This window comes from Nicotiana attenuata, chromosome 12 (assembly GCF_001879085.1).
Source record: "Nicotiana attenuata strain UT chromosome 12, NIATTr2, whole genome shotgun sequence".
Classification (NCBI taxonomy): domain Eukaryota; kingdom Viridiplantae; phylum Streptophyta; class Magnoliopsida; order Solanales; family Solanaceae; genus Nicotiana; species Nicotiana attenuata.
Window position 1 is genome coordinate 6200436 of NC_032000.1, and position 25714 is coordinate 6226149.

General features: G+C 40.4%; 1 protein-coding gene across 7 annotated transcripts; it reads left to right on the top strand.

Annotated features, from left to right (window-relative positions):
• LOC109235208 (pentatricopeptide repeat-containing protein At1g22960, mitochondrial-like) lies at positions 16028-23067 on the top strand. Of its 7 annotated transcripts, none has more exons than XM_019401219.1 (6): positions 16028-18656; positions 18747-18802; positions 19130-19182; positions 20457-20583; positions 20671-20879; positions 22256-23067. In XM_019401219.1, the coding sequence occupies exon 1, from the start codon at positions 16268-16270 to the stop codon at positions 18542-18544; it is 2277 nt and encodes a 758-aa protein (XP_019256764.1). In that variant the 5' UTR covers positions 16028-16267; the 3' UTR covers positions 18545-18656; positions 18747-18802; positions 19130-19182; positions 20457-20583; positions 20671-20879; positions 22256-23067. The 7 variants fall into 7 exon arrangements, with proteins under 7 accessions (XP_019256764.1, XP_019256765.1, XP_019256766.1 ...); XM_019401220.1 differs by having other exon boundaries at positions 20683-20879; XM_019401221.1 differs by having other exon boundaries at positions 20767-20879.

Below are 25714 nucleotides of genomic sequence, written 5' to 3' on the forward strand. Positions count from 1 at the left end.
AGAGAGAGATCGGCTTATTTTAAACAGGAATGGCATCGCCCGACTTATTTATGACACAAAATTGGCATTTTTGGTTATTTTTGAAAAAAGAAGGTTGGACCCGATGAGGGTTGCCTACGTATCTCACATCGCTGAGAATCAAACCGGCGTAGCTTCGGGCAGATTTGCCAAAATCAAAACTATTTTGAACAACAATTTTTCTTTTCTATTGTTTCAAATATTTTCCTTTTTTTTTTTCATTTTTCAAAAATCCGGCAGCATTTCGGTACTATTTGGGCATTGTGGTTTTTTCAAAACAAATGGTCACCCTCACTTAGTCCTCACACTTTTATTTTCATAATCACTCATGACACAAGCCGGTCAACATGCAAAGCCGAGCAAATAAATGCGCAAGTAGCACAGTAAGATGCATCAGGATGGTCAATTATTTCAGGTCAACTGTCCGACGGACCCAACCCCTGTGTGGTCCCCTAAGTCAAATGCACATGATGCAAACAAGCGTCCTACTAGAGATCCGGCATGAGGCTGTTGCTTCTAGGTAACCCTAGGTTTATTGGTCTAGACCTCTGGCTTACCCGAGCGGACAACTCGAGCCGAGGGGGGCAGCAGCGTACGCGGGGATACAGAAGCTCCGCCGGCTTTGCAACTTATCCAACCTCGTTCTAAATGGGAAAAGACTTCTAAGCAGAAGAGAAGCTACACGAAGGCACCCTTCTCATGATGTAAGAACTCAGAAAGAGGAAGGGATTCGCAAACAGTTTATATATACAATTTCAACAAATATCAAAGCGGTAAAATATTTAGCACATATAGCATGGAACATGTAGAAAAATCAGATAAAGCCCAAATATAAACAATTATACAAGCTCGAATTCTTGAACCCTGATCGAAATTTCTGGGTTCGTTTCCCCAGCAGAGTCGCCAGAGCTGTCACACTCCTTTTTTTTTATCACACCTACCCAAGGATAATTATAAGGCGAGTTTTTCCATTTAAAGTGCATGTATTCGACATGGGATCCATTTATTTTTTTTAGAGTCGCCACTTGGGAAATGGGTTGGCTTTTGGTGTCCAAGTCACAGGTTTACTTAAACCCCCAAATCGAGGAAAATTCGACTTCAATTGGAGTCTGCGAACCAGAAATTCTGATAATTAAGGATATTTTGTTGACCCGATGGGAGGTGTTAGGCACCCTCCGGATTTAATAAAACTAAAGTCTTAAGGCACCAGTGCCGGCCGCCTTTTGTTACTCTTAATCTTACTGGAATCAATTATTATAATTTTTGAGCCCACGTGAAATAGATTCCTCAATCGGTATTAAGTAATTAAATCCGTGATTTTAACATGTTCAAACGCCACTGAGAAGATAAAATTTAAATTCGCGTTCCTAGAGTTCCTAGACCTAGATATCGGTAATTTACGAAATTTGCCGCCATGCCGAGTCTAAGAAACGCGTCGACTATTTGTAGGATCAATTTACACATGAACTCTAATGGCATTGGGATCTATGCAGTGGTCATTCACGAAAGCACCCGTTTACAGAGTTATGTCACACTCACAGAAAGCATCACTTCGGTAACACATTCCTGGGTATTGATTGGGTGCGATGAATGTGCATCCCTGAAGGTAAATTATTAAAAAAGCGCGCCTAAAGTGGCTAGCGTCTTATTACTTTGCGGGAAAGCCATAAAATTCGCTAAATGCATGTCCCGATTCTAAATATTTTTAATAAAGATTTAATGAGGGCCGCAATTATGCATTTTTTGGCGAGGCTCGTCCCACTTTTATTATTTAAAGGCCAACTTAAAGCAAACTAAGATTTTCTATTTATTTTTTGTCTCTAAAAGGGCCTAATTAATTTACATTTTAAATTTGGGACTTGAATTCAAGTCCGAATTCAAACAAAAGGGAGAACCCTCTTAATTTGAACCCGCACTTAAACTCGAGAACCTAAATTTATATTTGCAAATTAATTCCCATATTCCTAATGTAATTTTGATGATTTTAGCTTCCAGCCGATTTTGGGCCTTGGAAGATTGGCCCAGGAAGAAGGAAAATACAGCTTCCAGTTCTGTTGTAAAGCTGTCCAAAAGTTGGGCCCAGGGTGAGTCCATTCAGAAGTAAAATTGAAGCTGGTACTCAAGATCAAGTCCCTACAGGCCCAAAACTTAGCAAAATAAGGCCAGCTCTTTCCGCTTCACTTTTAAATTGTAAAATAAATGGACAAACTATATTGTTATTAACAGGTTAAAAACTAAAAAAACGATTGGATTTTTTCATTTGTTGCAGATTTCAAAGCTCTAATCCAATGCCCTCAAACTAAGACTATGAAATTAAACACTGAAATATAGAACTGTTTCAAACATCCATTAGGCATAGAACTAACACTGGTATCAGCACACGCATATTAGTCCTAGAATCATTTTCCGATTTGCATAATACTCCAAATTTAACATTTAAACTAACATGATAGCAAACCTTGAGAAAAACTCAACATGAATTACTAAAGTTAAACTATACTAAAGCTAACACTACCAAGTAGGATATACACGAGTCCAACAGTCCATATACATAATCCCTCAAGTATTCGACCAAACTAACAAACTATGAAATTCCAACAGATTGGAAGAGCAACATGAATTCCAATAATGCTACTACTATGGATGAGCTAAGCTACATACATTAACTATACTACTAACTTCAGGAATTTTAAAAACAGATGATTGACCATTGACAATTAAAGAGAAACAGCCATTCATTCATGTATCTTCAAATAATTACAGCTTTCCTATTTTTCATCTCATCCCTTAGAGAATCAAGGAATACTGGAAATTGGACAAAGAAAATGAGCAGAAGGTGAGTCAACAAGTAGAAACCAAGCAACGATCAATATACAGGAAATATCCCAGCAAACCAGTTTTAAAATCAAAATAGTGTTCAGCCAGTCTACCCAAAAATTTCACTTGAATGCCAACCCAAAACTTCAAAATCAGACCTTGGAGCTAAATTCAATCCATTTTCTAAGCCTTAAACGAACCAAAAATGCTCCAGAATTAGAGAAACTTCAAGAAATCAGAGCAAAAGCAATGGAACAGTATTTTCTAGAGATTTTGGCCGCCTAGGACTTTTTGAGGATTTTCAGCCCTTCAAAAAATCTGAATTGAGCCTCAAGTAACAATGCCTTTATAGGCAAGTTATAGGGCAGCCTTAGGGGTTTTGTTTTTCATTTTAGACCTTTCCCAAGTTTCTTTTTTGCTAGTTAGTCCTCTATTTTATGCCTTGCTACCCAAGTTAAATCTGAAATTTACTAGCAGACCCCTACTAGAAACTTCTGAAAACTGTTACCAAAAAGATTCCCTATGTGTGTTTCCCCAATTACCCCTTAAGACCCCTATATTTTACTTCAGCAGACCAAATGGGCATGGTCAAATTGACCCAATGGTCCAAGTCACTGCTGAGCCATGCCCTTCTTTTCTTAAACAGGCCCAGAAACAAATCAAAGTTCAAACAACCATTAATGGAAACAATTAATCAAACAAGAAAACTGAAGCTATTAAAGTAATGGATTAAATTAACACGTATAGAACATATAATTATTTACAAAACTAACACATACAAGCAAATTTTGTACAGACTTTTTATGGAAAATTAAAATGAATCTAAAACAAGACTAACAAGAGATAATTTAATCCTAAACTAGAATAATCGCAAGCAGAATGGTGACGCCCACAGAGAAATAAAATAAAAAGACCCGGAGGATGAGACGTACCTCCCAAATATCCTCTTTGAAACTGACCCTCGACGAACCCATGATTTTGAGGCAGAATAAACTTCAACCATGTGTTCTTAAAATGAAACACATGACTAAACTCGATTCCAAACTCAGAATTTCACAATCCCACTGATTCGGGACCTCTTTTTTTTTTTTTTTTTTTTTTAGAATTTAGGGTTTTTCTTTGATTCAAGATTCGAAAGGTTTGGCGTACATTTTGGGCAAACCAATTTGATAACAATAACGGGGAGACAATGGGGAGTTCAGGGTGTAATTTAGGGATTTGGTGAGTTAGGGTTTTGACCGCCTCTCTTCGATTCCAGATTCGAGAGGTTTGGCGGGGATTCGAGGAAAAATTAGTTGGATATTTTGGAAAGAGGAGGTGAAGGAGAGTCTAAGGTGTAAAAATGGGGTTGATTGGACAATCGCCACGGCGGAGACGATTTCCGGCCGGCGGAGACGATTTCCGGCCGCCGGCGGACGGCGGAGGAAGGTGGAGACACGGCGGGGACGGTGGTGTTACACCGGTAGGTTAGAGAGTTGAGAGATGGTGAGGCAGGGGGGTTCTGGGGGGGGGGGAGGGGTGATGTTTGGACATTTAAATATTAAACGATGTGGGCCTTCAGGACCGTCCGATCAAAGAAACCTCGACGGTCTGATTGAAATGAGCCCAAACGACGTCGTTTTATGATCTGGGGGACTGGACCGGGTGAGATTGGACTGGGCTGGAACTGGGCGGGCTTTGAGGAACAAATACTGGCCAAAAATCTGATTTCTCTTTTAATTTCTTTTCCTTTTTATTTTCCCTTTTTTATTCTTTTCTTTTCAAAATTAAAACTAAAAATCTAAATTAAACTCTAAATTACCTACCAAATATATAAGCTCTAATTAATAACAACATACAATTTATAAGAAAAACTAATAAAATTCAAAGCTAAAATTCAAACCAAGCAAAACAAACTCCATTCTTGTGATTTTTTTGTATTTTTGTAAAACCCTAATTATTATATAATCTAAAATATGTAAAAATTAAATCCTAAACGCAATGCGTATCTTTTTGTATTTTTATTGAGTTTATGTTGCCTTAAGAATGCACACAGAAATGTCAAATAATCATGGAAATTATGCAATTAATTCCTAAAAATTCAAATAATAAAGAAAAATCCTAATTCTAAGGAATTTTATAGGAGTGATTTAAGCGTGGCAAAAATCACGTGCTCACACTCGTGACTTGTGACACCCCGATGTCGGGCCTTAGTTCTTTCTGCACTTGTTATTTAAGCTTATACTATGGAAATTTTATTTAATTAATAGCTTAAAATTAAACATCTTTATATGAAATATGATTTGTTTGGGATTGTGTCGGCTGGTCTAGTTTCATGATAGGCGCCATCACGACGGGTTGGTTTTGGGGTCGTGACAAGTTGGTATCAGAGCCTAGGTACATAGGTCTCTCACGAGTCATGAGCGGGTTTTAGTAGGGTCTTGCGGATCGGTACACGGAGACGTCTGTACTTATCTTCGAGAGGCTGCAGAACCTTTAGGAAAAAACTTCACATTCTTGAATTCTTGCCTATGCGAATCTGTTGATTCTGGTAACTAAACTTCTGTTATTCTATTCTCTATAGATGGTGAGGACACGTGCCAGTCAGGGCGAACGACCACCAGTACACCAGTTGGGCCACTAGAGCCGAGAGGTCGCGGTCGAGGCCGTGGTAGGGGCAGGGGTGTAGCCCGCAACAGCAGCTAGGCAGCACCTCCAGATCCACCAGCCGCCCCAAGTTCATGATCAAGTCCAGTTGTGGACGCTCCAGCAGGACCAGCTCAGGCACCGGCTGTGACTATTGTTATTCTAGGCCTTAAAAGAGGCCCTAGCCCAGATTCTATCAGTATGCACTGGCCTGGCTCAGGCGGTCTCAGTTACTATGGCCGCAACTACTTCTAGGCCGGGGGAGGCACTCAGAACTCCCGTCGCTCGCACACCTAAACAGGTTGTACAGGGACTTTAAGACACCGGGGGCACCTCCGCCCAGCCGTTGCAGCTGCTCAGGACTATGTAGCTCCTTTTATGCCAGAGGACGAGCAGTGCAGATTAGAGAGGTTTGGGAGACTCGAGCCTCTGTCATTTAGTGGTGCTGAGGGTGAGGATGCACAGGGTTTCTTGGATATGTTCAGAGGATGCTTCGGACCGCAGGTATTCTGGAGACCAGTGGGGTCTCATTCACTACTTTCTAGTTCTCTAGGGCTGCACTTAGTTGGTGGGAGGCTTACGAGAGGCATAGGCCGGTTGGCGCAGCGCCCCTTTCCTGGCAGCAATTCTCCGTTCTCTTTTTGGAGAAATATGTACCTGAGTCTCACCAAGAGGAGCTGCGCAGACAGTTCGAGCAGCTTCGTCAGGGTGATAGGTCTGTTACACAGTATGAGATGCGGTTCTCCGAGTTGGCTCGTCATGCGGTCCGGTTGGTTCCCACAGACTGAGAGAGGACTAGGAGGTTTATAGATGGCCTCGGTTTTCAGCTTCGGTTGCTTATGACCAGAGAGAGTGTCTGGTGCCACTTTTGATGAGGTTGTCGACATTGCTCGACAGATTGAGATGGTTCGTGGTCAGGAGAGGGTTGAGAGGGAGGCCAAGAGGCCTTGTGGTCAAGGTGGATACAGTGGTGCTCCTCATGGGGGTCAGTTTCAGCACGACAGATGCCGTCCATTCAGGCATGCTCAGTCATCTCGCCCAGTTCATCGTGGGGCATCACCGGGCTATGGTTCTCACAGTTCTCATCAGGGCCATTCATCACTTAGCCCTTCCAGCCCAGAGTTCGTCCCGTGCTCCATCAGTTCAGGGCTCTTCCTTGCCAGGTTCTTCTGCTAGTCATCCCGGTGCTAGGGGTTCCCTTTAGTCTTCGTCTCCAGCACCAGGGGGTTGTTATGAGTATGGAGAGTTGGGGCACATGTGGAGGCAGTGTCCTCATCGTCATGGGGGTCCGTCTCAGCAGAGGAGTCAGCCATCGACTTCAGCACCAGTTACTTCACCGCCCACCTGGTCAGCTAGAGGTGGAGGACAGTCAGCTAGGGGTCGCCCTAGAGGGAGAGGTCGATCAGGCGGTGGTCAAGCCCATTTCTATGCACTCCCAGCCAGACCAGATGCTATTGCTTCAGATGTTGTGATTACAGGTATTGTCTCAGTTTGCCACAGAGATGCCTCTATGTTATTTGATCCTGGATCCACTTTTTCATATGTGTCATCATATTTTGCTCGTTATTTGGATCCGCCCCGTGAGTCTCTTATTTCATCTGTTCGTGTATCTACTCCTGTGGGCGATACTATTGTTGTGAACCGCGTATATCGGTCGTGTGTGGTGACTATTGGGGGTTTGGAGAACCAAATGGACCATCTATTGCTTTGTATGGTTGATTTTGATGTGATTTTGGGCATGGATTGGTTATCTCCGTATCGTGCTATTTTGGACTGTCATGCTAAGACAGTGACGTTGGCCATGCCGGACGTGCCACGGATTGAGTGGCGAGGTTCGACGGATTATGTTCCCAGTAGAGCGATTTTATTTTTGAAGGCCCACCGGATGGTTGGGAAGGGGTTGTCTTTCTTATTTGGCCTTCGTGAGGGATGTCGGTGCATAGACTCCTACCATTGATTCAGACCCGGTAGTGAGGGACTTTCCAGATGTGTTTCCTGCAAACCTGTCGAGCATGCCACCGGACAGGGATATTGACTTTGGTATTGATCTGGTGCCAGGCACTCAGCCCATTTCTATTCCATCGTATCGTATGGCACCGACAGAGCTGAAAGAGTTGAAGGAGCAGCTTCAGGAACTCCTTGATAAGGAGTTTATTCGGCCTAGAGTGTCACCTTGGGGTGCGCCTGTTTTATTTGTGAGGAAGAAGGATGGCACAATGAGGATGTGCATTGATTACAGGCAGTTGAACAAAGTCACAAGAACAAGTATCCTTTGCCTCGTATTAATGATTTATTTGACCAGCTTCAGGGAGCGAGGGTGTTCTCCAAGATTGATCTCAGGTCAGGGTATCACTAGTTGAAGATTAGGGAGTCGGATACTCTTAAGACAGCTTTCGGGACCCGATATGGTCATTACGAGTTCCTTGTGATGTCCATTTTACATTTTAACCAAAAGCATCAACCAGTCATCGTGTATTTCCTTTAACAGGCATCATTTGATGATAACTCCCAGTTTGTATTATCCATGTTAAGGTGAGTCTATATGGCTTGTAATTTCCTTCTTTGCTTTATTGCCGAAAGAGAATAGGCTCTTTTCGAAGTGCCTGAGAATGTTTAAATTGGTTCTTTTCCTTTTGAAAAATGAATGTTTAAATTAGGTAATCTTCAATTAAAACATGTACTCGTTTTTTCTTCTCCTAGTGGATGTGCTCATTCTACTGTAATTTCTTATCAGGGAGTGCGGGTTGGCACATAAAACCATTATCTTTGTGTTGGATGAGTTTGACCTTTTTACACAGGTAAAATTCTCATGTAGTGAAGAAAGATATGAGAAAATATGTCAAATTCTCAGAATTGGATGTCTTTGCAATTTGCAGGGTAAACAGCGATTACTCTATAGCTTGCTAGATGCAATGCAGTGTGTAACGTCGCAAGCTGTTGTCATTGGTGTGAGTTGCAGATTGGTATGTTCCTTAGTTTTAGGATTAATATTTTTTCCGCGCGTTCTATTTCTCTAGGAACCGTACATTCCTCAACATTATTATGTCTGCGTAGGGGTAAGATTTGCGTACACACTACCCTCCCCAGACCCCACGGTGTGGGATAATACTGGGTATGTTGTTGTTGGGACTTAAAAATCAAATGTGCATGCTCGATTTCATTTTTTCTTTTTCCTTTTTTTTGTGAAAATATTGAGTATCTTGTTTTGAGTTGCTGATGAACAAGATCAAATTTGATTGAAATAGTTGCCTTGTCATTAATGCACATTTGAGTCACTTAAATACAATATAGCTACACTTTTTAAAGTAATGAGTAAATTAAGAGTGGTGAAACTTGTGTTGTGCAGGATGCCGATCAACTCTTTCTTGGTTTGGCGGGTTATTACCGTCGGTTCGTTCAGGGATTTTCATCTATTGCATCACCCTTGACCAAATTGACTCAAAAGGGTGACCTTTTCAGGTGGTCGGATGAGTGTGAGGCGAACTTTCAGAAGCTCAAGACTGCCTTGACCACAACTCCAATGTTAGTTTTGCCATCAGCTTCAGGTTCTTATACGGTATATTGTGATGCTTCTCGAGTTGGTATTGGGTGTGTGTTGATGCAGGAGGGTAGAGTGATAGCTTATGCTTCTCGGCAGTTGAAGCCCCATGAGAAGAACTACCCTGTTCACGATTTGGAATTGGCTACCATTGTTCACGCGTTGAAGATTTGAAGGCATTATCTCTATGGTATGTCTTGTGAGGTGTTTACTGATCATCGTAGCCTCCAGCACTTGTTCAAGCAGAAGGATCTCAATTTGAGGCAGCGAAGATGGTTAGAGCTGCTAAGGACTATGATATCACTATTTTATACAATCTGGGGAAGGCCAATGTAGTGGCCGATGCCTTGAGTAGGAAGGCGGTGAGTATGGGCAGTTTGACATATATTCCTGTTGGGGAGAGACCTCTTGCAGTTGATGTTCAGGCCTTGGCCAATCGGTTTGTGAGGTTGGATATTTCGGAGCCCAGTCGGGTCTTAGCTTGTGTGGTTTCTCGGTCTTCCTAGTTTGATCGCATCAGAGAGCGCCAATATGATGATCCTCATTTGCTTGTCCTCAAGGACAGAGTTCAGCACGACGATGCCAGAGATGTGACTATTGGTGATGATGGGGTATTGAGGATGCAGGGCCGGATATGTGTGCCCAAACGTAGATGGGCTTCGGGAGTTGATTCTGGAGGAGGCCCATAGCTCGCGGTATTCCATCCATCCGAGTGACGCAAAGATGTATCAGGATTTGAGGCAGCACTACTGGTGGAGAAGAATGAAGAAAGATATAGTGGGATTTGTAGCTCGGTGTCTCAATTGTCAGCAGGTGAAATATGAGCATCAGAGACCGGGTGGCTTGCTTCAGCAGATGGATATTTCAGAGTGGAAGTAGGAGCGGATCACCATGGATTTCGTAGTTGGACTCCCACGGACTTTGAGGAAGTTCGATCCTATTTGGGTGGTAATGGATCGGCTGATCAAGTCCGCATACTTCATTCCTGTGTGTACTACCTATTCTTCGGAGTAGTTAGCTGAGATTTATATCCGAGAGATTGTTCGCCTGCATGGTGTTCCAGTTTCCATCATTTCAGATAGAGGTACTCAGTTCACATCGCAGTTTTGGAGAGCGTGCAGCGAAAGTTGGGTACTCAGGTTGAGTTAAGCATAACTTTTCACCCTCAGACGGACGGACAGTCCGAGCGCACTATTCAGATATTGGAGGACATGTTGCGCGCTTGTGTCATTGATTTTGGGGGTTTATGGGATCAGTTTCTACCGCTCGCGGAGTTTGCATATAACAACAGTTATCATTCGAGTATTCAGATGGATCCATATGAGGCTTTATATGGGAGACGGTGTAGATCTCCAATAGGTTGGTTTGAGCCGGGCGAGGCCAGGCTTTTGGGTACATACTTGGTTCAGGAGGCTTTGGACAAAGTGAAAGTGATCCAGGAGCGGCTTCGTACAGCGCAGTCGAGACAAAAGAGTTATGCTGTCAGAAAGGTTCGCGATGTGTCTTGCATGGTCGGGGAGAAGGTTCTACTGAAGGTTTCACCCATGAAGGGTGTTATGAGATTTGGGAAGAAGGGCAAATTGAGACCTCGGTCATTGGGCCTTTTGAGGTGCTTCGGAGGATTGAGGAGGTGGCTTATGAGCTTGCTTTGCCATCTAGCTTGTCGAGTGTGCATCCGGTATTTCATGTTTCTATGCTCCGGAAGTATATTGGCGATCCGTCTCATGTTTTGGATTTCAGCACGGTTCAGTTAGACGGTGATTTGACTTATGATGTGGAGCCAGTGGCTATTTTGGAGCGGCAGGTCTGAAAGTTGAGATCAAAGGATATAGCTTCAGTGAAAGTGCAGTGGAGAGGTCGGCCCATGGAGGAGGCTACTTGGGAGACCGAGCGGGAGATGCGGAGCAGATATCCACACCTGTTTGAGGCTTCAGGTATGTTTCTTGACTCATTCGAGAACGAACGTTTGTTTAAGAGGGGGAGGATGTAACGACCCGGCCGGTCGTTTCACGTGTTCGGGATGTAATTTGAAGGTCCGTGGTAGATTTAGGCTTGAATTGGCGAAAATGGAAATTTGGCATTTTCCGGTCGGTAGTGGAAATCTTGATATCGGGGTCAGAATAGAATTCCGGAAATTGGAGTAGGTCCGTTATGTCATTTGTGACGTGTGTGCAAAATTTCAGGTCTTTCGGGTGAGGTTTGATAGGTTTCGGCATCGTTTGCGAAATTCGGAAGTTTGGAAATCCTTAGTTTGAATCCGAGGGTGATTTGGTGTTTTGATGTTGTTTTGAGTGTTCCGAAGGTTTGAATAAGTTTGAATGGTGATATGTGACTTGTTGGCATGTTTGGTTGAGGTCCCGAGGGCCTCGGGATGATTTTGGGAGGTTGACGGATCAAGGATGGGATTTGAGGAAGTGCTAAAGATTGCCTTTCAGGTGTCATAACCACACCTGTGGAGTGGGGACCGCAGGTGCGAGTGCCGCAGAAGCGCATAAGAAGCCGCAGATGCGGCCATAGGTGAGAAGGGCAGGAGCCGCGGGTACGCGAATGGGGATCGCAGATGCGGGATTTCGACCATAGAAGCGGTTTTCGAGGTTTAAGTAAAAACTGCACCTGTGATGGATTTTCTGCAGGTGCGGCGTCGCAGAAGCGACTTATGGACCGCAGATGCGAAAGTTCTGGGCATAAAGTATATAAGGTCTCCTTCGCGAATTTCAGTTCATTTTCCACCATTTTTGGACGACATTGGAGCTTTTGAGGGCGATTTTGAGGAGGAATTCAAGGGTTTATCAGCAAGGTGAGTAGCTTGAGCCCTAATACTCGTATATGTGATGATTTCCCGTTGTTTAATCATGGAATTTGTGGAAAATTAGGGATGAAATTGGGGAATTAGGGCTTGAAATTGGAGAGTTTAATTTGAGGATTTGAGGGGTCATTCGACGTCGGATTTTGATGATTTTGGTATGTATAGACTCGTGAGTGCAAGGAGTTTCTAGTTTTGTAATTTTTATCGGATTCCGAAACGTGGGCCCGGGGGCCGGGTTTGAATCCAATTCGGGATTTTTGGTCATCAAATTTTTGTATGGAATTCATTCCTTTAGCGTATATTGATAATAATATATTGATTTTGGTTAGATTCGGAGCATTTGGAGGCCGAGTCGAGAGGCAAGGGCATCGCGGGTTAGAGTTTTGTCCGGTTTGAGGTAAGTAATGATTGTAAATCTTATCTTGAGGGTATGAAACCCCGGATTTCACATCGTTTCACTATTTTGAGGTGACGCGCATGCTAGATGGCGAGCGTGAGAGCGTGCACCGTTGGGGATTGTGACTTGGTCCACCCCGTAGCGACTATTAAGTTGCCTACTTGACTGGAAACTATTTGATACTTATGTGTTTTGGAAAGTATTACTATGTTTTAGACTGAATGTCATATTTGGGCCTCGTGCCAAGCTGTTTCGACCCTTAGGGTCTTTTTACTACTATTCCTCACTGTTTTGATTTAATATTTGTACTCAGTCATGCTATGTTTTACTGATTTCATAACTCGGTCTTATTTACTCCGTTTTAATGCATAAAAAGATACTTTGGGCTGAGCACCCTATTTTACTGATAGCCCGAGTGGCTTGAGAGGTCGCAGCATGTTGTACTGATTTATGATATATGAGAGGCCGAGGGCCTGATTGATTATGCCACGAGGTGGCTTGTTATAGCGCTTGGGCTGTAGGAGCCCCTCCGGAGTCTGTACACCCCCAGTGAGCGCGGGTACCCTGAGTGAGTGATATGATGTTGCCCGAGGGGCTGTTCTTGATTCATGTTATGCCCGAGGGGCTGATTACGAGTGACTGTGAGGTTGCCCGAGGGGCTGATTCTGAGTAATGTTATGCCCGAGGGGCGGTTTGTGATACATATTTTGCCCGAGGGGCTATTTATGACTTTCATCACTTTTACTCTAAACTTCATTGAACCTCTGCTGAAACTGTGGGAAAAACATCTTCAAATGATTTTTTATTGAAATTGGATTTTAACGAGATGATTTGATTTATAGACTGTTTTGAAATCATACCATACTTACTGTGATTTTATGGCGTGGATTTATGTGTTTCTTACTGCTCAGTCTTTATTTACCTTTATTACTTACTGAGTTGGCGTACTCACATTACTCCCTGTACCTTGTGTGTAGATCCAAGAGTTGCTGGACGTGATAGCGAGCGCTGATCTTTCATCCGTCGCGGATATTCGGAGTCGGCAAGTTAGCTACATGGCGATCGCAGCCTTGCTCTTCTCCCTCTTATCTTCCTTAGACTATATTAGTGTTTTCCAGACTGTGAGAGTCTTAGTTGTATTCAGACAGTCCTTAGTAGATGCTCGTGACTTGTGACACCCTGATGTCGGGCCTTAGTTCTTTCCGCACTTGTTATTTAGACTTATACTGTGAAATTTTATTAATTAATAGTTTAAAACATCTTTATTATGAAATATCGATTTGTTTTGGGATTGTGTCGGTTGGCCTAGTTTCATGATAGGAGTCATCACGACCGGATTGGTTTTGTGATCGTGACAATACCACAATCAACTTCTATTGCAGCAGAACTTCAAGCTCTGATCCAGGGGCTTCAACTAGCTCGTCAACTAAATCTAACACCACTGCAATTGGAAATAGATGCAAGGGAGGTAATCATTATGCTAGATAACGATAATATTCTATACACTAACATGCTTATTGACTGTAGGCACCTTCCCCACCAGCTACATAATTCAAGAGTACAACACGCGTACAGAGAACAAAAAAGTGTAGCAGATCAACTAGCAAAAGAGGGCAGCAGTCTTGCAAGTAATCGTACGCTACAAGTTTTTGCAGTCCCACCCTTTTTGTGATCCAACATTTTGAAGGAGATAAGCAAGGAACAACTACTACAAGATCAGTTTCACCTACAGCAAACCTGGAAGTTGAAGACAATGCAGCAGCACCTGTTTTGCGGAGCAACCTGGAGTCTAGTGCTGAAAACCATGTTGTAGCGGAGATAGTTTTTACCAACTTTGGGTGTTGTGATGATAGTTCCGTTAGGAATACCACAAACACTGTAACTACTACTAGTGATACGATAGCTTGTAATATGGTGCAACCTGAGCACCAACATCTCTGTACGCTTAACTTTTAATTAATGCATGCTATCTTTTGAACCAAAAAAAAATGTTGTAATAATATAATTATTACATAAATGGTGTGTTTGGTATGAAGGAAAATATTTTACATGGAAATATTTCAAAAGCTTGTGGTTTTTTAAAATTTTATTTTATAACTCAATCACATAAGTTAATATTATTTACGTAATTTATTTTAAATTTTATACTCATCAGTATGGGTACCCTAATACTAGTATAAAGGAAAGACTTATTATAAATCTTTTAGTAGGACCTGTTAAAAAACGGATCCTTCACCCGAACCGCATTTTGGTCCCAAAAAACGGGACTTATTATAAATCTGCTTTTATTTCCTTTATCCGTGTTAGAGTTAATTTATTGATGTTCCTTATTATTCTCTTGAATTTCTGTATTATCTGTAGTCCCGGAGCATGTTCCGATCCCATTTAAAATGGTCATTCTTATTATTTTCCCGCTGTAGAAATATATAACTGCACATGTTTATGTGGTAGTCCTGTCTAGCCTCGTCACTACTTCGTCGGGGTTAGGCTAGGCACTTACAAGCACATGGGGTCGGTTGTGCTGATACTACACTATGTGCTCTTTTGTACAGATCCCGGTACCGGACAGGAGCAGTAGTTCGGGAGCTAGTCTTCAATCCACCGAGACACCGAGGTAGCCTTGCAGGCGTCCGCAGGCCCGGCGTCTCCTCTATCTTGTATTTCAGTCTGTTATCTCATGTTTTCGAGACAAACAGTGTTACAATTCTTTCAAACGGTTGTATGTAGTAAATCTTAGTTGTCCGTGCATGTTGTGACACCAGTTCTGGGTAGAGGCATATGTGGATCTTCCTTATTATTTTGGTTTATTTCGTTTAAGTCTTCCGCTAAATTTCGAATTCCGCTGCTGTTTAATTATTTATTTCCCGCTAATTAAATTGGTAAAAATGGATCTAAAACAAAAGTATTTATGGATTCTAAATGTGTGGCTTGCCTAGCTTCTACGAATAGGCGTCATCACGACTCCTGAGGGTGGGAATTCCGGGTCGTGATGACTGGCTATTTATGTAAGGATCCCTAACATCAAACCTTTAGGAGAGCAGCCCATGGATAGATGGTCTAGTCCTTAACCAGCATAGGGCCGGTAGCATTTTAAACTTGAAGGCCCTTTAGATGAAGGATTGGGTTGATAACATTTATAGTCCAATGTGTGTTGGGTTGGGCTAAGCTGGGCTGGGGCAGCTCATTTTGATCTATTAAAAGGAAAAATCTCACTTTATACATATTAAGTCCAAACTATCGAAAATTTAAATTTTGTATGAATTTGAGCTATGGGTGTCTAACGGGCCGGGTCAGCCCGTTTCCGGACCGGCCCAGACCGGTTAAAACCGGAATCGGCCCAAACCGGTAGAAGGGGGCCGGGTAGGGCTGGGTTAAAGGGGTAAGGAGGGTTGGTCTGTTTACTTAAATCCTATCGGTTAACCGGACCGGTCAAACCCGGTCAACCAAAATCCCTGTAGAACTGGTTAACCGGCCCGGCCCGACCAGTTTAAAGGCTAGATTTCAATTTTTTATAAGGTTTTAGAGTCTAAGGCAATGTAAAACCTTTGAATTTACTCTTTTTTCGTTAATTTACTTGTTAAATGTAAACCTTTCAATTTATAAGTTTGGATTTTGAAATAAATGTAGCAATTTATAAGTGTAATTTTTTTTCCATCTTCATTGTATTCTTTATATTTTTACTTTATATTAATATAAATTGCAATAGCTATACAAAATATAAAAAAAAAAAAAAAAAACACTAACCCGGCCCGGCNACTAGTATAAAGGAAAGACTTATTATAAATCTTTTAGTAGGACCTGTTAAAAAACGGATCCTTCACCCGAACCGCATTTTGGTCCCAAAAAACGGGTCCGGATTCCGGGCTAAAGATCCAACAGTAAACACACCACGCAGCTACCTTCTTCGCCGCTCGCTTCTTTGCTTCTCTTCTTCTCCTGTTGTGCGTACAGTTGCCAAAATCCAATACCCATCTCAGGTAACTACGCCGTCAGTTTAAGGTACCACTCATTCTTTTCAATACCCAAAACTCAATGCATTTTTTTCATAATTTTTCTCTTTTACAGAATGATCCTTTATTATGTTAGAGCTTCAAAATCCAATCTTAAAGATTTCAACGTTCTCTTTTCTTCCCTCAAACGCTTAATCTTCTATTCATCTCTTCATCATTTTCAACACCCCTCTGACCTCACACTCACAAATATTAGAGCTAACAGTAATGATATTGACAATATTAAGAGGAGTTATAATAACAATAATGGTGCTATGGCTGATAATCCCATTAAAGATTCAGACTTTAAGGAATTTTTCTTAAAGAGGATTGAAGAAAAGAGATGGGATTTTGATGAGGAAATTTGGGCTGTTCCAGATTGTTTTAATTCTTTGATTTATGATTCTGATTTGTTAGTGAAAACTCTTAGCTCAATTCGTCGTAGGCCGAATGTGGCGTTGAGATTATTCAAGTGGGCTGAAAGGCAAAAAGGGTTTAGTTATTCAGAGTTTGTTTTTTGTACTATTCTTGATATTTTAATACAGAATGGTTGGTTGAAATCTGCTTATTGGGTTGTTGAAAGGGTGATTAGTTGTAATGTGCATAGAGTTGTTGATGTTTTGGTTGATGGGTATTTGAATTTGCAAGTTTCTGTTGAGATACTTAATCTTTTCTTGAGGGTTTATGCTAAGAACGCGAATGTGGAGCAGTGCTTGTTAGTTTTTGAAAAGATGTTGAGGAATCAGCTGTTGCCTGATGTAAAGAATTGTAATAGAATTTTAAGGAGTTTAAGGGATAGGAATATGGTTGCGAAGGCGAGAGAAGTGTATAGGATGATGGGCGAGGTCGGGATAAAGCCGAGTATAGTTACTTATAATACGATGCTGGATTCGTTTTGTAGAGAAGGTGAAGTGCAACAGGCTTTGGATCTTTTATCAGAAATGCAGAGGAAGGAGCGTTATCCGAATGATGTTACTTACAATATCTTGATTAATGGGTTGTCGAAGAAAGGGGAGTTTAACTTGGCTAGAGGTTTAATTGGAGAGATGTTGAATAAAGGACTAGAGGTTTCGGCTTATACGTATAACCCTTTAATTTATGGTTACTGTGAGAAGGGAATGGTTGTTGAAGCATTGGGTCTTGGAGTAGAGATGGAGATAAGAGGAGTTTCACCGATTGTGTCTACTTATAATACATTTATTTATGCGCTTTGTCAGCAGGGGCGAGCAAGTGAAGCAAGGCAGTGGTTTTCCGTCATGTTGAAGAAGAATTTGGTGCCGGACATAAGGTCATACAACACTTTGATTTATGGATATTGTCGATTAGGAAATACTAATGATGCCTTTTCATTGTTACATGATTTAAGAACTGGTGACATTTTTCCTACGGTAGTCACCTATAATACAATTATGGATGGACTCTGTGGAAAAGGTGAGTTAGAGGATGCTATGCAGCTGAAAGACGAAATGACAAGATGCGGTATCTCTCCTGATGTGTTTACTTACACGATTCTGGTTCATGGTTCCTGCAAGGCGGGAAATTTACTGTTGGCAAAAGAACTATTTGATGAGATGCTACACAAGGGGTTGGAGCCGGACTCCGTTGCCTACACAACTCGAATAGCAGGTGAACTGCGGTTGGGTGACATATTAAAGGCGTGCAAACTACAAGAGGAAATGTCGGTGAAGGGATTCCCGCCAGATATAATAATCTACAATGTATTTGTTGATGGCATCGCTAAGCTGGGTAATCTAGAAGAAGCAACTGAGTTGTTACATAAGATGGTTGGCGACGGCCTTATGCCTGACCATGTAACATATACCAGTGTAATTCATGCCTACCTCGAATTTGGGAACCTAAAGAAAGCCAGAGAGTTGTTTGATGAGATGATAAGCAAAGAGATATCTCCAACAGTTGTAACTTACACAGTGCTAATTCATGCGCATGCTGGTAAGGGGAGGCTTGAGCTTGCACATATGTATTTTTCGGAGATGCAACAGAAGAGCATTCTGCCAAATGTGATTACCTACAATGCACTGATAAATGGCCTTTGCACATATAGAAGAATAAATGAGGCTTACAGTTACTTTGCTGAGATGAAAGCAAGAGGAATTGGCCCTAATAAATACACATACACCATTTTGATAAATGAGAACTGTGATTTGGGTAACTGGCAAGAGGTTTCGAGACTGTTCAAAGAGATGTTGGATAAAAGGATCCAACCTGATTCTTTAACGTACAGTGCGATGTTGAAAAATCTCGGCAAAGATTGTAAATCACATGCCATAGAATACCTTGACTTTATAATTTTAGGTGATGAAGGTGATGAAGGCACTGCTGAAGCAAAGAGTTGAGCAATCCGTGAACGACCACTGGAATTCTTGAATGACTACCTTCAGTTGTTGAACTTTGATCCAAAGGTATAACACTGTGAGCTTCGTGCAGAAACCTCTGTAATAGCTGCTGGTATGCGTCTGGTATATGTGATTCTGACCTTTAATTATTTTTATCATTGTTCTCCACCATGCATTTACAACTTTTATATCCTTTTATTAGGTGAAGCAGATAGAGCTGTCATGGTTCATTTTGGATTTGGGCCTACTTCATATTTGGTATAAGATTGCTGGACCTACTTTGCCTTTCTCTTCAAATTAATGCATGGATCTTTGAATGAAATTTTCATTCATATCTCTCTCTCTCTCATCTAAATAACTGGCTCTTAATTTGCCCTTTCCTAGTTTTTGTTCCCTCTGTTTCCTTTCTAAAAGTTTTATCGCCATTTCACTTGCATACAAGCCTAATAAGTAATAATCTGCTCCAACGTCATGGCTGAGTATCTGGTCTAAACCTTCTTCTTTCAAACATGATGCTAGATATTGGAGGCAAAAATATTCAGTTTTTCTTGTTGAATGTCACCTCCTATTTTTTTTTCTTTGCAGGGCAAACACAAAAGTCTATGCGCATTTCCAGATAACACAAAACTCTATTGCAGGTTAGTGGTATTTAATTTCAGTTGAGGGTCTCAAATGTTATCAAGATCCATTTTCTTGGGCTTTCCTTGCATTTGTGTTCAGTTATTGGTCTGTCTTCCTGTTTAACACTTCTAATTTTTGGAAACGCTAAAGATATCTGGTAGGACTTGCAAAAGTACTTCAGTCTGCTGAGGTAGCATCTATCCGTCTTCTGCTTACCACTGTCTTGTTAAATAGGACTAGGACAGGCTTATTAGCTTCAAACTACGTTGTTGCTGTCTGTACAGTGTAGAAAGCCGGGATTGACATGTAAGATCTTGGTGCAGTTGAGAAACTTATAATTTTTCAGTGAAATGCAACATCTTTTGATTTTTTTCAAGAGCATCTTTCTATAATCTGTACTCATAGGGGCTTTTTATGCCTATTTCCAATATAAGCTGGTGGCAAGTATATGTGCTCCAAAAAGCTACCGTAAGGAATGGAATGTGTTTTCTTTGTACAGAAGATAGTAGTCCAATAAGAGGCTGTGATATACAGAGGGTTGTGGAACTTCAGCTGTGAATCTGAACGAAAATATGTCGGCTAGCCCTTTTACCTTTTCAGTCTGACCTTAAAGATCCTCTGGCTAGGAAAAACAACCCAATGGATATAAATATAACTAATTTGCAATTATATAATGATCTAATGAATTGTTTTGATAGGTCTTGCCTTTTAAAATGAATAAAACTCTGGTTAGTCTTTCCCTCTACCAAAATGGTTGTGGACTTTATGACTTTATTATCCCAGTTGTCATCTTGGCAGTCTGTTTAAGCATGTGCTTGTATTGTTCCTTTCACGAACATGTAGTTTACCTTTGTTCGTTCTTTTACTGTTTGATGGTTGGATATTGGGTTAAAGCATTAAGTATCATGTTTGAAGTGAGACTTACAAGTACTTCTTCCTGCATTTCGCTCTCGGTTTAAGGGCTTTCTTCCTTCCAACTGCCCCCGTCCCATCCCAACCAACATGGACTCTCTGTCTTTGGAACATGCATATGTACAAAAAACAAAATCATTCCATTTCATATTAGTCGATGCAGAAATATCGAACAAATGTGACATAGTTTAGGTAATTAGGATATAGATTGGATGTGAACTATCTATCCAATCAGAAGTAGATCATTGTTCTATATCTAGAGATGAGAAGTGTCTTTTTGATGTCTATCACACTGCTTCTAATCCTGTATTTGCCGCTTTATGTAAAACCTAGCTATCTTATTTGATATGATCTGTTTGATCATTGTTTTTCCTTACAGCAAGCATGATTTTATCCGAGCTGTTTAGAGGTATCAGGGAGTGATTTATGCCTTCTTCTGTGTCCTCTGAACCTGTGGACATTCTTATGAATGTGGTGGCATGCAGATTCTTGAAAATTTTGTGCTGGTACTTATATAATTTTTTTCTTCATTTAATGAAATCTGAGAAACTTATCCTGTATGCTTCTGTATTTAAGTTTATATACCTGCTTAGTTCCGTTACTAGGATATACATATTTGTGGCCTATCTGACCAGAAGTGGCACGTGTTGCTCCGATCCCTGAATATTTCTACCCAAACGTCAAAGCAGTAAAGCAAATAATGCAACATACTCTGGAAGTCGTGAGCGGTGGATAAATGATCGTTGAGGATGGTGCTATTCTGCTGGAATCTGCCATATCAAATTCAATCATTTAAAGCGTGGTAATAGTTACTTACCTGAGGCCTTTTAAAGTCTAGGTTCTGTCATAAAGTTTCACCCTTTTCATGCGGCATGTTTGTTGGTTTACATGCTTCCCACTGGTTGGTGCTATGCCTGTTTTTATTTTATTCTTCTATTTTCCAAATGTTTCCTGTTGGCCAAACTAAACATATGTGTCCGCACAAGCATTTATTGAGTTGAATATTCCTGATTATTTAATCCGAATTTAGCATTTAGTTTCAAAGGTGCACCAAACTATCGTCGCATTAAACTTATGAGTCATCCGATGGAACTCTCGGAAATAGTGATAGAGTGTAGATTTAGGGACGCTACAAGTGCAACAGAGAACTAGTTTACATCTTTATGCATAGTAGATCTACAACGGAAGCTATATTCTCGTGAAGAATATTCATGAAAATTTATCACAAGAGGAAAGATATATACATGTTCATTGACCTAGAGAAATAATATGATAAAGCACCAAAAAAAATCTTTTGGTGATTGCGGAGGAAGAAAGAAATTTATATTGGATATGTAAATGTCATAAAGGATATGTATGAAGGAGCAGTCACTAGTGTGAGAACAATAGTAGGGGATGCAAAGGAGTACCCGTAACAATGGGTTTACAATAGGTCTCGGTATTGAACTTTTACTTGTTACTCTAGTTGTGGATGGACTAGCTCGATGTTCTAGGAGAACCATATGAAAGATGAATGGTATGAAAGATGGAAATGTTACACACTGAAATAAAATAAGGTTGTTGAAATATACTAGTGCTACCCGAGTGTTATGTGATAGAATGATACCTACAAAAGTGAGTCAAGTTCTATGTAACCGTTATAAGACAAGAAATGTTATATCGGAGTGACTGTTGGGTTCTAAAGTCCATATCCACAAGGTGAGTGTCGTAGATATGCTAATACTAAGATGGATATGAAGTTATACAAGATTAGACAAGATTAAAAATGACCGCGTTATGTAGAAAGAAAAATCTATATAGGCGATAACGATTAGGTGAAATTGTAGTTGCATTTCTTCCTCTATCTAAGGTGAGTGTTCTCTCTCTAGTGATTGATATAGGTGATTCCTGGAAAGGGCCACCCAACATAGAGAGCCTTCAACCTTACCTAGGAGGGAAAGAACAGATACGTCATCATAAATGAATGCATAAATCATTAAACGAGTGTTGACCACATGTTTATGTATAATCTATAGTGAATTGGTATTTCTGTGGTTTATTTAATTGGCAAGTTGAGCACTTTGTGCATTGTGGATGTTCTGTACCTTTCCTGCTTTCTCATAACGCCCCGCGCTCTAAAAGTATTTATGTGCTGGTTGAGAACAGAGGCCCTGACATCCACATTGTTTTTGGCAACAGATATCAGGTGTTTATTTTCCATGTGCGCTGCCTGAAACGCAGCGGTAAATGGTCAAATGCAAGTTTTGAGATCATTGAGCATCCCATTTTCCTAAGCCGTGGTGGAAGAGTAATCCAATACGTGCTGCGGTGGGAGGTAGCAGGGACAGAGTAAAATAGACGAGGTGCGCGCAAGTTGGCCCGGATACCATTTTTATTAAAGAAGAACGACGAAAAGAAAGAAAGAACTCGCCAAGAGCAATATATTTGAGAGTTGAGACACTGTGATAAAGGTATCCATGTGGGATTCACTACAAGAATGTGTGCAAAATCTTGAATGGTGGAGGTTGATAAGTTCATTCTTCTACTCAAAACTGCATCATCATTTGATCTGCTATTCACTTAAAGATACAGCCTTATCACATAATTTGAATCTCAACATAATTCTGGACATTTGCAGCTTTGGCAATTTGGTTGGTGAAAGGCTGCAAGTGTTCCAATGAGAAAGGATGCATGTTTTTGAAGTTCTTCAAAGTAGAACTTTCTTATAGAACTTTCTTGTACCCAATGGAATTAGTCGAGGTGCGCGCAAGCTGGTCTAGGTGTAGGGGTAAGGTTTGCGTACACACTACCCTCCCCAGACCCCACTTGTGGGATTACACTGGGTTTGTTGTTGTCGTTGTTGTTGTTGCGCGCAAGCTGGTCCAGACACCACCATTATCCAAAAAAAAAGTAGAGTTTTCTTGTATGTGTTTGTTAACTTCTTGTAATTGCATTTGTTTGTACAGTACTACTTACTCAAAAGAGCTGAAGCTGATTTTCACCCCTCTCCTAACCTCAAAGAAAAAGTAGTTTTTCTTCCATGTTGTTTATATTGCTCGGAGGGGAGCCTTGGCGTGCTGCCATGTGACCAGGAGGTCATGGGTTCAAGTCGTGGAAATAGCCTCTTGCAGAAATGCAGGGTAAGACTGTGTATAATAGACCCTTGTGGTTCGGCCCTTCTCCGGATTCCGCATACACCGGGAGCTTAGTGCACCGGGCTGCCCTTTGTTGTCTATATTGCTCATCAAAAGAAGATGCACATTCTTTTAGTTGATTTAGTGTCGACGAAACTTGTAAATATTTCCCATTATTGAGCAAATAAACAATCGATGGATTAAAATGCATTGTCTTTAATTACATGAATTATCTTTAACTGTTAACTGCAAATTGTTTTCAAAGGGAATAAGTTTAAATAGAGGACCGAACAAGGTAAATATTAATCATTTCCTGTGTCCTAAGTCATGCCAAGTACACCAATTTAGTTTTATTGAATCTTAAGGTCGTAATCTGTGAATTACACTTGACAAGGATGCAACATATTCATAATGGGATCTTTATGGAAATAGCCGGCCGGTTGAATTTACTGTTTACTTTTTTTCGCTGATTTACATAAATTGTATACATATTATACATCTGCCGGCTATTTTTTATTTGAGTAAGCGACTACTTAGATTAAGGACCCGTTTGTCTATAGATATTTTTCCTTTTTCCGAATTTTTTTTTTTTCAAAAACGTGTTTGTCCTTCAAATTTTGCAAGTTTTTATTTATTTTTTTTACGAAAATGGGTTTTTCAAAAACAAAAAAGTGGTTTCGATCACTTTTTCAAAATTTTCATAAATTTTTGTTTCTCCGCTCACACTGCAATATTTTTTCAAGTGAAATGCATGTCGAAACATAATTTCAAATTTTAAATTTTATTTTTAACTTAACTCCAAATAATATTTTACATAAAAATTACAATTTTTATGTCCAAACGCCTACTAATTCTTGTATCTCTTCTCTCTTATGGCCAAAGCTTGGCATCCAAATAAATGGCTATTCTTTTCTTGTTTTGTGTGAAGTACATTGTTCAAATTCTAAGTTAACAAATGGAAGAATATTTAGGAAATTGGAGCAAAGACAGAATTATTTAACTAGGGAAATCAGACCATTTAGGACTAAAATACAGAATGAATATTATAAAACTAAACAACATATTCCACCGGTTATTTTAGTTCTATGAACGATAATAACATAATAATGTACGTCAAGTCAGAGACTAACCGTCAAATACTGCGCAGCCTTTTATTTTTTGGGGTTAAGGATTAAGAAGAAATGAAAATAAAACATTTTCTTCTAAATACTTATGTATTTTGGGAAGATAAATTAAATACTTATGTATTTGTTAAGATGAGTCCTCATAGATTAGGATAATGTTTTTATCTTTTTAAGAGCCCAGCCCGCTAGTGATATTGTCCGCTCTGGGCCTAGGCCCTCACGGGTCCTCTTATGTTTTGCCGATGTGGGACTCTGCCTAAAGTCAGGGCATGGCTGACACAAGAGTGACTCTGATACCATCTTTAACAGCCCAGCCCGCTAGTGATATTGTCCGCTCCCGGCCTAGGCCCTCACGGGTTTAAAACGCGTCACTAGGGTCTAAGGCTTGTTAACTTATATACCCAGCATCCCTCTTATGTTTTGCCGATGTGGGACCCTGCCTAAAGTCAGGGGTATTACAATCTTTCACTTCTTAACATAGCATAATTTATTTATTTATTTATTTTGTGAATTTGATTACTATATAATCATAACTTTAAGCTTTAAATATGTAAAATTATCTTATTGAGAAATTTTTTTTATAAAATTTCCAAGATTTTCAATAATTCAAATAAATTTAATGATGTTTTCTTATTGTTTATAAGTTTTCTTTTATTACAAGATACATAAATTTATTGCATGTTCAAAAAGGAAGAAAAATTTAAAAGGTTGAATTGAATAAGAATTAAAGGACACACGTATACTCTTTTCCATAGTTTGAGTCTTTGAGTTTCCTTTTTTATTTTTGTTTTAAGCATTTGATATCCAAAATTCTGTAACTCGTCTACTTTGAATTCGCGTTGGGTAGGCTCACAAAGGGAATGAAGCTCTCCCTATCAACAAGTTCGGGAGATTTTTAAAAATAGTCAGATTCAGTCGTTCAAAAATAGCTCAATTTCAAAAGTAATCGAAATTTAGCCACTTTTTATGTAAAGATAAATCTGAGCGAAAATATTGTTCAAAACCCGGAAAATACTCCAGTATATTATGCTGGAGTTCCAGCATAAGTATACTTGAACTCGAGCATATTATACTGGAGTTCCAGGATAGTATGCTGGAACTCCAGCATAATATGATGGAGTTCCAGCATAAGTACACTAGAACTCCAGCATAATATACTGGAGTTCCAGCAAGTATAATGGTCCAGTATAATATACTGGAGTTTGGAGCACCAGTGCTCCAGTATATTATACTGGAGCCAGCAAAGTATACCGGTCCAGCATAATATGCTGGAGTTCATACACAAGTGCACCGAACTCCAGTATATTATGCTGGATAGGTCTCTATTGCAGCAAAACGGTAGCTATTTTTCATTGACTTGGTAAACGCTGGCTATTTTTAATTGACCAGTCCGAAAACTG

Coding starts and splice junctions, on each gene's coding strand:
- LOC109235208 (XM_019401222.1), top strand. CDS start 16,268: ATGATCCTTTATTATGTTAGAGCTTCAAAATCCAATCTTAAAGATTTC.